Genomic DNA, 12592 nt, shown 5'->3' on the forward strand with positions numbered 1-12592 from the left:
GTCTGTACACAGGAACACGGGAATCTGCCTTCTACTTCTTCGAGTCGAAACGTCTCACTCAGGGTATCGCCTACACTGACTGCTGTTAGATCTCTAGGGTTTAAAACATCTTTGCCAGCCCTACCTAAAAAAAAATGTGAGGGATTGAACCTGTGGCATGCTAACACTGAGCTGAGGCTGTTCATTCACCTTTGCCACTTATGGCTACCTGCCCCCCCCCCCGAGCAAGTGCTGGCATCATTAATATATGGATGCCAGCCAGGTGGAAAACAGGCTGCTTCTTGCAGCAGCCGAACAGTTGCCCTATACTAGACTCTTCAGCATACTGCCTGCAGCAGATCTGAGGGTGCTTTCCTGGAACAGAGGCAGAGCACGGTTATGTGCATGGGCGTAGCCAGGGGGGGCAGGGGGACAGCTCTCCCCCCCCATCAACTGAAGCCGTAGAAATAATTAACTAACTGACCATTCATGTTGGTCCTAGCTCCCTTAACAAAAGTCCTGCCCCCCCCCCAAAATATCCCGGCTACTCCCTTGGTTATGTGAATAGGGAGAGGTTTTCTCTTTCTCTCATAATCCTAGAAGTCAGGGACAACCAAGGAATATGAATGTTTGAAGAATCAGGATAGGCAGCAGAAAAGACTTCTGCATGCAGCAGCCCATAGTTAAACTATGCAATTCACTCTCACAAGATGCAGCTTAGACAAATTCTTGGAGAATAAGTCTATCAATGGCTACTAGCCATGACAACTGTGTGACTCTGTATACCAGCTTCTGAAGAGCAACAGTGGAAGAGATATCCTGATCTTGTAACTGAAATAGCAACCTAAGCATAGCAATTTTCCATTTTATGCTGCACGTCCTAAAATGCTTAACTCACAGACAGCATCAGAAACCAGAAGTAACACCAACCTATATCTGAATCATAATAATGGAAGGAAATGGAGTATAGCCAGGGCTGGAGGCTGAAAAGGAGTGTAATGAGTGTTATGGAATAAAGCAAGAGTAAAAGAAGAATCAAGTTCACTGCATTTTGTGGGGTGGGGGTGCCTAATTGCCACTTAAACACATCTGCTACGGTAATGAGAAACTATTAAACTTAACAGCAACACTTAATGAAGATGAGACAATTAGACAAGTGCAAAATACCCCTTACCTTTATGGCAAATACTAAAGCGTTACATCGACATTAGTTTGTTGCTTCTGTGGCAAAAGCCATAATGGATTAAATAGAAGAACAATTAAATGATAAAAAATTCTGCTGGGAATATTGCATGAGTTCCATTTCTCTCCCTCCCCCACCCCTTCTTTCTCCCCTTTAACCTATACATTCATTATAGTTGGCATGTCGCAGGTTGCTAGGTTATGTGAGCACAGCTTGCCTGGTAAAAAGATTTTTCTTAATGCCTGCATGATTATTTGAATGAGGAGCACTTTCCATGACCAATGAGAATTTGCTAGGCTGAGTAATTTCCTGCTGTCATAAAGTTCTATATGCACCGAGAGGGTGTATATAGACTCGGATTTTGGCGAGCCTGAGATACATACAACTCCTGGCGAATGAGGGAAATCTCTCCTAATGTACTCTTGAGCTCCTATCAATCCATTTTGAAATCTTAAAAACCTCAAGAGAATCATTTTATAAAATATGGTGAACTCCTCTATGCCTCAGTAGACATCAACAGAAGTTAACATGTATTTCTCAGGGAGGCAATTTGTCAGTCTGTTTACAGAGACACTAAATTTTAATGGTAGTTGTTACACTTCTTTTACAGTCATCTCTATTTATTGTCCTGAAATTTCAGACTCATTTCTAAAGCACACCATGCAGGGAGAGATATGTGCCAAATTGTGAAAATGTAGAGAGTACTCATGGAAATATAACATCACAATTATGCTCACATCCTTCTACATTTAGGACCAATACATGTCCTTGCATTCTCTTTATTCCTCTTCTTTTTCAGATGACCTTCAACACTGGGACTATGGGGGTTTGTGAGGGAGAATGTAACCCTAACACAGTCGCTATTAAAATTGGTCCCACGGAAGCGGAACGTTGTATTTTTGGTCTGCCGCCTTGGATTTCACTGAATACAATGCACCTTTAAAAACAAAAACAGATAGTTGAATTCAAATAAGTGCAATAAGGATTATTTTGTTGCTTATTTTCAATAAAACATTTTATGTCTGTGAAGTAACAGTACAGTCATACCTCGGGTTACAGTCGCTTCAGGTTGCGTTTTTTCAGGTTGTGGACCGCCGAAACCCGGAAGTACCGGAATGGGTTACTTCTGGGTTTCAGCAGTCACGCATGCGCAGAAGCACTAAATCGTGCTCTGCGCATGTGCAAAAGTGCTGAATCACAACCCGCGGGTGCGCAGACGCGGGTTGCAAACACTGCAGGTTGCGAACGTGCATCCCACACAGATCACGTTCGCAACTCGAGGGTCCACTGTACTTACATGTAATAAGGAATTATTATTCGTTGCAAGTATTAGATGGGCCAATGGCAGACGCTTGTGTTCCTATATTACTTTGAAATTTTTAATATGCTCTGATGTTGGACTCAGTGGGCCATGAATTTGGACATTACATTGTTTTGAACGTCATTTAATTTTGTGTGGGGAGAAGGTTTATTTTCCCAAGGCATTTAAATTTAAAAGGGCTTTTAAAAGCTGGAAAGATTTTGCGGATAATTCTTGAACATGGTTTTACATCAGGTGTAAAAATCAAAAATAGCTTGGTTCACTGAGTTCTGCATACTGCAGTAAGTCCTGCAAAGTCATGGATCTCTAAAAATAGATGATGAGTTAAACTGTTCCGGGGGGTCTGTGTAAAGCTACCAGACTGCCCTAGATGATGAAAGTGTAATACTCTGTTTCAAGCTGTGACCAATGCAAGCTGCTACATTTGGACATACCAGCTGAGGTCTATCTACTTCACCTTTGCCATTTCAAAGCAAAAGACAGATATAAGGCTTGAGTGATACTGCTGAAGATGGAGGCTTCTTGGCTTCAAAGCTACAGTTATGTCAGAGCAGAATTAGTTGATTAAAGGTTGATTTTAATCATTTTTCAACACATGCTACAGGACAAAAGGCTTTACTCAATTATGTATACTAGGAATGTCTTCTACAAATGATGGTAGGTCACAACCAACGTCATAACATATGTACCAATATAACACAATTTGATAAAAGTGCTTAAATCTACAGCAAAAACTGTGCATAAAAAGGCCCAGGCAAATGAAGAAGTACTATATACTTCATTAAACATGCCCACCCCATCTGTACTAAGACTGCACTGTGAATAATGCGGAGTACCCTCAAAGCTTCTGTTTGCCTTGAAAAGGAAACAAGTATTTTCCCTTCTGGGGCAGATAGCAGCTGGGGGGGGGGGGAGTTCTAGTTTAGAAAACAACAAAGGGTGGAAGAGTTAAATCACACTCCCCAGGCTGCAATCCTGCTTTAGACTGGAGGTCCTGTTGCTGCTGTAATCAACAAAACAAAACAAAAACATGGCCAAGCACATAGCACATCATCTAGTTTTGTGCTGAAATCCTACTGTTTTATGCAAGTAACCCTTGGGAGAATAATCCAGAACTGGGATGACCCTACAGAGCAGGCCTTGTCTCTGTGTACCTAGCCTTGGGAGGTCAGGAACCCAAGGCAGGGCTTTTGAAGATGGTGTTCCACTGTGTATCTGTGGATTTGTGGCTGAAAATGGAAGACGGCACATCCAACGTGCTGAATAGTCATTTTGATTTTTAATTCTATTTTATTGCTTCTTTTATTTCATACTTTCCATTTTATTGCCATTTGGGTTTTATTGTCGGGAGCCAGCATCTATGGGAACATGGAAAAGTGGGGCTGGCATGTCTAGCTCTGCTTTTAGCCCTTAGGCATTCAGGCAAATGTCTGACTAAAGCTTGTGCCTGGTAGAGTACAGGATGCCCACATCCCCACACACCAGCTAGGGAATCTGCAGCAACCTTCTGCACCATCTGAAGCTTCTGAATGAATGTCAAGGGCAGCCCCCTTAATTTTACAAGTCAGGTTGCATTAATCAGTCCTGGAATTTACAGAGGTGTGGATCAGTGTAATGTGGTCCAGCATGTCTAAGAGAGGAAAACAGTGATGGGGCTGCATATTCACCCTGGGAACCTACCTTGTACCTTCTACTGAGTTAGATCATTGGCCTATTCAGCTCAATATTGTCCAATCAACACTGATCAGCAATAGCTGACCAGGGTTGTAGGCGGGAGTCTTTCCCAGCCCTACCTGGAGAGGCTGAGGAAGGATGGAGAATCTGTGGCTCTCCAAATATTGTTGGACTTCAACTCCCATCAGCCCAGCTACCAATGGTCAGGTATGATGGAAACTGTAGCTCAACAACATCCAGGGTAGTCACCCCTGCCCTACTACACATGTTGCTGACTTAATGCAATATATCTACTAGCCAGATGGGCGGGCTATAAATATTTAAAATGTTGTTGTTGTTGTTGTTGTTGTTGTTGTTGTTGTTGTTGTTGTTGTGTTTCCTTTTTCTGAAGGGACAAGGAAATCAGAATGATTTTATCAACTGCAGCTCCTTTCTGAGAAAGCAGCTTTCTGCATAATTCATCTTTATTTTTCTCATATTTTGAGTAATCTTCCTCTACCTAGATCAGTTGAGTAAACCCAACCCATAAAATAAAAAGGAAACAATGAACTGTAGCATAGGTAGGTTAAAATGTGTAACTTTTGGAGGTAAACTGTTACTAAGGAATATACAGCTTTTAGACTTTGTGTGAGGATTTTGGTAGACCACAATATTATGCAAAAACGACAGGATCAAAAATAAAACATTGTTCCAAGCAAGAGTTTACACAATTAGCTAAAAGAATAACAACAACAGTCATAATCTCATTAGATGAATACCAGCAGATTGACATCTGATTGTTTTTTGAGTTTTTAAAAAACTTTTGCAGCAAGCCTGGGAAATATTAAGGTGATGTGTAAGAGGCAGCAGCCTTGCTGAGCTGATAGCAGATCGTGCTACAGATTAAAACCATAGACAGCTGCATTTCCGACACTTGCCAAGGCCAGCCTTACCGTGAGGCAAATTTTAGGAGCAGTTTGTGGTAATCTTTGCAATAGGTGGTACATTTGCTGCTGTGGATTATCCTGTTGCACAAGACTGTGATCCTGATAACGGACAGTAACAATGACTGTTCCCCCCACCCCACCCAGGGCAAGTGTGAACAAAAATTGCATCTGGCTAAGCAATGTGTTGAGTAGCTACATTTTAACTCCTGCTACTGTTGTGGGGCGGGAAAGCGGGGGTAAAATCCTGTCAATTTGTGTCAAGAGATTCCGGTCATATATTTTTGTGCTTTTATATTGCATATTGTGTTTTCCTATCGTAAACCATCCTGTAATCTTCGGATGAAGAGTGGTATAGAAATTTAATTTATTATTATTAATAATATTATTATACTATAATTTAATAATAATAATAATAATACTTGGAGAGCAGAGGATAGCAGGCAGTGATAGCAAGGACCCAGGAGGCTCCAGATAATGATGGGGGAGGGGGCTCTGTCAGGGGCGGAAGAATGGGGCAGTGGGGGCGGTTCGCACCAGGTGTCTTCACTGAGGGGCGACATTCGGTGTGCCCCCCCATGACTCCCAGGCCTATGCTGAGCTGTTGGGGGAAGGGGCGGAGCTGCACTGCCTTGCCAGCAACCTTTCCCCCTTTGTTTTGACAGCTCAGGAGAGGCTTGCGAGTCACAGGCATGCAGCAGGCTGTTGTCCCCCACTCCCGGGCTGCTTCCGGGGGGGGGGGGAGCCTCCCGCGAGCTGTCAAAAGGAAGAGGGAAGGGAGGAAGGCTGCTGGCAAAGCAGCATGGCTCCCCCCCCCCACAGGAAGCAGCCTGCCATGGGCAGCTCACTCTGCCCCATGGCCCTGCCCCCGGGAGCACAGCATGCCCGCCACTCCGGGTGCCAGAGCAACTAGCTCTGCCTCTGGCCTCTGTACAGGGGTGTGTGTGTGGGCAGCTGCTCAGCAATGCCTATCCCAGGGGTCAGCAACCTTTTTCAGCCGTGCACTGGTCCACTGTCCCTCAGACCATGTGGTAGGCTAGACTATATTTTGAAAAAATTGCCCCACAAATAACCCAGAGATTAAATAAAAGGACACATTCTACTCATGTAAAGACACGCTGATTCCTGGATCATCCACAGGCCGGATTGAGAAGGCGATTGGGCCACATCCAGCCCGCGGGCCTTAGGTTGCCCACCCCTGGCCTATCCTAATGGTCACCCCGGGACCACTCTCAACAGGAATTCATCATGTCACCATGCAATCATGGTAAAGGAGGCAGGAAACATTAAATAAAAACAAACCAAAGGGGAACCAAAACAAAAGTCCCTATTTATATGTTAACCCAATGTAGTTTGTGCAACAGGGAAGGGGTATGCTTAGGATCATTGGATTTAGATAACTGTGCTGAAAATGCCACACATTGTTTATGAAATTCATATTCTGTCCTTCCTCCCAAAGGAGCCTAGGACAGCAAACACGAAAGTGATCTGACAACACAATACAATTAAAAATCAAATGAAACAAAAGTATACAGTGGTATCTCAGGTTAAGTACTTAATTCGTTCCGGAGGTCCGTACTTAACCTGAAACTGTTCTTAACCTGAAGCACCACTTTAGCTAATGGGGCCTCCTGCTGCCGCTGCGCTGCCGGAGCATGATTTCTGTTCTCATCCTGAAGCAAAGTTCTTAACCCGAGGTAATATTTCTGGGTTAGCAGAGTCTGTAACCTGAAGCGTATGTAACCTGAAGCGTATGTAACCTGAGGTACCACTGTATTTTAAAAATTTAAAGATACCTAAACACACATGCCTCAAAAGTTGCAAAACCTAATTTCCTAATCTTTAGTCATTTAAATTATTGATTTAGCTATTTCCCAGATCCCAACAACTGCTGTTCTTAGCTTTTAAGAAACAGTAGGGAGAGTGACAGGCATGAACAGGCATAGGTGAAGCTCCTGCCCACACAAGGCTTCCCACAGGGCCGGCCCAGCACGTTTTGCTGCTGAGAGAAAATGGAAGGTGCCACCACCTTCCTTGCCACCTCTGCCACTGCCCCCAAGAAAAAGGGGGGGGAAGGAGGCTGGCTAGGGGTGGGGAATCAGTGGCATGGAGAAAGAAGAGGAGGAGGCAGGCGGTGAGGAGGGGGGAGTCAGCAGCAGCATGGAGAATGCATTGGTGGCATTTGTGTCAGGGGTGGGGGCGGCAAGCAGCACACCACTTGTGGGCCTAGATCTGCTGCTTCTCCCAATGGTCCTATGCCTGCCACACTGAGGCAACTGCTTCACCTTGCCTCATGGGTGGGCTGGCCCTGCTTCCTGACCACATATCTGAAATCCGAAGTGTTGCAGCATATAGCATACTTTTCTTTTTCTAAGTGAGTACTCAGGCAGTCACGATAGTGTACAGGGCTTGCAGCAGAAATGTAAGGCCACTTCTGTTTAGGAGGGAACGGGTAAGTCAGTGGCACTTTGAGATTTATTTAATCATCCAGTTTGCAATCTAGTGGGTGTCCAAACAACTACTTCACAGTTCATAAAAAAACTACAAAAAGGGGGCACAGGGATCTTGTTACATTTATATTTTAAAAAACAAAAACAAAAGTAGACTTTCACTGATAGCTGTCTACTCCAGTGAAATTCCTTATGTACCATTTCAAGCACTGTAGCGCTCTTGCATCTTGCTGCCATTTATGGTCTACATTTGAGTGTGTTTTATTAGAAAACTGCTACCTCACAATGCTGCAACCTATTATGATAGTAAAGGGATGTGGGTGGATGTTTAACTCCTGCAGTTCCAGGAGAGGAACAAGCAGCAGCTGGTGTCCCAATGGATTGAACTCTTCACTAGGTAATCCTTGGTGGCTGCCTGAGACAGCAAAAACAGGAATTTCACGACTAAGTTGCTAATGCTCAGCTGTGTACTATATGACTACTTCTTTTATAAATATGGGACACAACTACCAAGTTTGCTCAGTTTATTTTGTGCTCTCCCCTTCCTCCATTGCATGGAACTTGTGTGGAACTGCATGGAATTTGCCTGAATCAAACCATGCACATTGCAAAAGGGAGTTCTGGAAAAGCAGGGGAAACTCTGGCCATCACCCACATACATAAGGCAAAGTACTTTGCATATCTCTTAGGCGCACACTTCTTAATGTTGGGAAAGTGGCAGCCTGCCAATCAGAATTAGATATATGCTGCCCACACTGCAAGGTATGTATAAAAAGGCTCAAGTTACACTGATACGTGACAATCTCTCCCGTGCTATTGTGCTCAGGTTATCCTACGTGGAATAGGTCATGTAAACTAAAGTTTCAGAATCAATGGCTCCACTGTTACGTTCCCTGCTGCTTGTCAAACATTCTTGCTTGCCATGCAGGAAACCACACCAATGCCAGGAGAGCTCAGGGAATGCTGAGACGGTTGTGCGCAGGAGAGAGAAGTGTGCTAATCTTTAGCAACACTTAGGACATTTTAAGTTTCCACCTTCCTGTCCTAACTCCAAGCTCCCAGAACTAGCAAACACCTCCTCTTGCACATTTTGGCAGGCAATGACCGCTATTGCTCTTTTTTTTTTCCACTTCCAACTCCAGTTTACCAACTATAGTTGCCCTGGTGACCAAAATGTTTCCCATCAAGAGACTGAAAAAAAATCAAGTAACCATACATTTTATTGGAAAATTATTTTTTTCCTGCAACAAACAAGTAGTATTTGAAAGCACACTAAAAAAACAACAAGAGGTTTCTCAAAATCTGACACCTCTTCTCTGTGCAAGCAAGCTGCTACAACTTGGAAGGGTGGGAACTGGCTTGTAGGAACTGGATGTCTGTGATCTATTTATTCCTCTCTGCAGCACGTCCAAGTGTTCCCTAGTACATGCTTCCTTGCTGATCATATGAGCAAACTGCTACAGAAGTTGAGCTGAGAGATCTTGTTTCTCCCTCTAGTGTTCAAAGCTGGATCTTGGAGTGCCAGGTAATTTTCGTCCCTCCATTTTATCAACAGTGTTCATGGTGGGGAAAAATGGCTGAATGAGAATACAGTGGTACCTTGGGTTAAGAACTTAATTCGTTCTGTAGGTTCGTTCTCAACCTGAAACTGTTCTTAACCTGAAGCACCACTTTAGCTAATGGGGCCTCCCGCTGCTGCTGCGCCGCCGGAGCACGATTTCTGTTCTCATCCTGAAGCAAAGTTCTTAACCCGAGGTACTATTTCTGGGTTAGCGGAGTCTGTAACCTGAAGCGTCTGTAACCTGAAGCATATGTAACCCGAGGTACCACTGTATTTCAATTTTGAAATACAATTTTGAATTGTATTGCTTCTTCTCCAGTAGAGGATATTCACTGTGGGATATGGTGTGCACTTTCGTAAACGTGGCTGTTCCTTTATTATCTGCAGGCTCTCAAATCCCTCCCACCACCTTTGTTCCTCACTCTTGCCTACTGCCTTGTTGAGTCAGACGTAATGCTGGCTTACTTGTATTCCTTTCCTCACACTGTGCCACCAACATGCAAACCACACTTTGGGTGTCTCCTGTTGTAATGTTTAGCTTCTAAGAGGCAGGCAGTCAAGCTGGTCTATGTACCTCTTTGCCACTTTTTTATTTTTAATGGTGGAGTGGGCACTTGTGCTACTTCCCTCCTACTATGACAGCCCAGTGATTTAATGGTGTCTCTTAGTTAAAGATCTGCTCAGTATTCAGCACAGAACAGCAGAAAAATGAGTTTACCTAATTTTGGAACTGCCTGTTTCACAGAATGAGCACTGTCAGGCTTGCAGATCCCCTTCCCTCCTTCCACAACACTGGCTTGGTCTTCCCCTCTCCTATTGCATCTTCCCACCTCCCACAGAGAAAGAGGTGGAAAAGACCCACAAGAAGTCACATCTCATTTCCTTTATTATAAAAAGTGTACTTTATTTACAGTCATAATCATAGAATTTTGCATATCAATTGGCCTGGCCCCATTTGACAAAAACGCAAAGGGGTAGCAGGGAAGTGTTTTGTTTTGGTTTTTTAAATGCCCCAATACAGAGCGTCTTTCTCTTTTAACTCCCTCTCCATCCATCCCCCAAATTAACTGGGAGTTGAAGGCATGTGGGATGTAGCTGCATTCTTCCTGATTATGCCATCATAAAAAAATACACAATGAGTCTTACATAAACGCTGTAATCTCTTTTGACCGCATAAATTTTGTTCTTTGCATCTGAGCAGCTTCTCTGAGCATATTCCATAAAAATGACAAATTCAGCCAGAGCACTTCCTTTCCCCTCCCCACCCCCAGTCAAAATCTAAATTTTCCCTCCTCAGGGTCAGACAGACATATTTTGGCACCTGAGGTGAACCACAAAATGGTGCCCCCCACTTCCAGGGAAAAAGTGAGGGAACAGTAGGGGAATAAAGATCTACATCAGGATCTGCTGCCCCTGTGGGTGCTGCTGCTTGGGGGAATTGCCTCACCTTGCCTCCTGGGGGGGCTAACCCTGCCTCTCCCAGTGATAATCTTTAATAATAATGGTGTGTCCAAAGGGTCTGGTTAAAACCATTGACCAGAGTTGCTGCAGTTTCCTTGGGCAGGAAATAAAAAGGATCCCATAGGATCTATGACAGACCGGAGTATCACCATGCAGGGGACAGAGATGGCTATTTGCCCACATACATCAGAGGCAAGTGTGAGACACAAATTCAACAAATCCTACTGTTAATTTGTGGCCCAGGGTGAGAACTTCAGTACATAACACCTACTATCTTCACAGGTTGCCACCTTAGCAAGTTTATCCACACACCTTTGTGGTAAGTTGTGACTTGACCATTGGTCCATTTGGGGGAGACAGTCAAGAGATTGGGGAGTTTTCAATACACTGAAGCATACATTCATACCACCACAACCCACCCCAGCTACCCAGGCGGTGTGGCTCCCGAGATCCACTCGGACAAACGGCGGTGAAAAAGAGAACGTAACGAGATGACATTCAGCCCAGCCACAGAAAGAAAAGAAAAGCCCAGGCAAGTCAGGCGATGCTGCTACAAAACTCGTGAAAGTCTCTTTCCATGAAGATCTCGCTTTCGATGACATCGTCCTCGGAGGGGAAGTACTGCAAGCTCTCCTCTTGCAGCGCGCCCTCCAGGGATCCTCCGGAGAAGCGCAGCCCGGGCGCCTGCGGCGGGAGGCTGCCTTCGTCGGGGGGCGGCAGCAGCGCCGCTGTCGTCGGGGCCCGGGCGGGGGAGGGCGACCCGTCGGCGCTCGCGCAGTCCATGAGCGCCCCGCGCGCGTTCTCCAGCACGCCCAGGTACGAGTCCATGTCGAGCGGGTCCATCTCGCAGTCCGAGCCGCCGCTCTCGGTGCCCACCGAGTCCGAGCGGAGGTGCATGAGCTGGTACTTCTCGCGCATCAGGAACTGGTTGGTGTTGCGCGGCGCCCGCATGCCCGGCGCCCGCTTGCCCATCATGTTGACCGGGCGCAGAGACAGCAGCACCCGCGGCCGCGTGGGCCGGTAGCAGCGGGGCCAAACCTTGGCTTGCTGCTGCTGCTGCTGGTAATAGTGCTGGCGTCCGTGCGCCCTCGAGGAACTGGGGTTCCTGCCCCGCCTCCGGTGGTGCCAGCTGGGCCTGCCGCGGCCGAAGACCCTCCGCGGCTGCCCCCTCTCCTTCAGCGGCTGCAAGCGGAAGAACGCCCCTTCCGGCACCTCTTCGCCTCTCCCGGCCTGGGGGGGATCCCAGCAGCGGACCCCCTTGCCGCACATCAGCAGCTCTTGCCTTCTCAGCATAGCAAAGGACACTCCTCTCGCATACTCCCGGGGCAGCTGCCAAGCAACCCCCCCAAAAGCAGCAGCCCTCCTCGCCTCCTCCTTTCCCCTCTCTCGCTGCTTCTCGGGTCGGTTTCTCCGGGCGCCCTTCAAACCTCCAGATCCCCCCGCACTGGGCTCTCCTCGCCTAGCTTCTACCTTTTCACAATCCGCTCCGTTTTTTTCTTGACCAGAGCCTTTTTGCAGCGCATAGCCCGGCCGGGAGGCTGCAGGCTGAGGGGCAGCTTGACCACCTCGAAGGCTAGCTGCTGCTGCTCAGAGCTGCTAGGTGGGTCTGGGGGTGTTTTGCTCAAGTCCAAGACCCCCTTTCTCTACAGGAACTGGATTTTGGTGCCTGGGACGGTGGGGAAAGGAGAGGGGGGTGAGGAGGAGTGAAGCGCCACTGGGCTGTACCTACAAGTTCCGCTCAGCTCAAAGCGCTCAAAAAATAAAGCACATACCGATCTCTCCCTACTCGTTTCAGGGTCTGTGTGTTTGAACGCTTCGCCTCGCCCACTTATATATATAGTTTGGAACGATCCAATGGCGGCCACTGGAGGGGGGATGAGCCGTTTCCCACATTATCTACACAAATATTCCCACAAATATTTCCAGAGCCTTAACTGGAGGGACACAAATAAAACGCAAAAATTAGACAATCTGAGGGGAGGAGGGAAGATGCTGCTGTGAGGTTCATTTCCCCATTTTTATTTTTATTTTGTGTTTGTG

The 12592-nt window shown here is 46.2% G+C and overlaps 1 protein-coding gene across 1 annotated transcript; it reads right to left on the reverse strand.

The window, feature by feature from the left end:
• Positions 1–8732: 8732 nt before the first annotated feature.
• Positions 8733–12374, reverse strand: LOC308470786 (uncharacterized protein). The gene is made up of 2 exons (XM_080994249.1): positions 10820–12374; positions 8733–10773 (listed from the first exon to the last, which is right to left on the reverse strand). The coding sequence occupies exon 1, from the start codon at positions 11843–11845 to the stop codon at positions 11090–11092; it is 756 nt and encodes a 251-aa protein (XP_080850375.1). The 5' UTR covers positions 11846–12374; the 3' UTR covers positions 8733–10773; positions 10820–11089.
• Between the last annotated feature and the right edge of the window lie 218 nt (positions 12375–12592).

This window comes from Podarcis pityusensis, assembly GCF_964106645.2.
Source record: "Podarcis pityusensis genome assembly, chromosome: 2".
Taxonomy (NCBI): Eukaryota; Metazoa; Chordata; class Lepidosauria; order Squamata; family Lacertidae; genus Podarcis; species Podarcis pityusensis.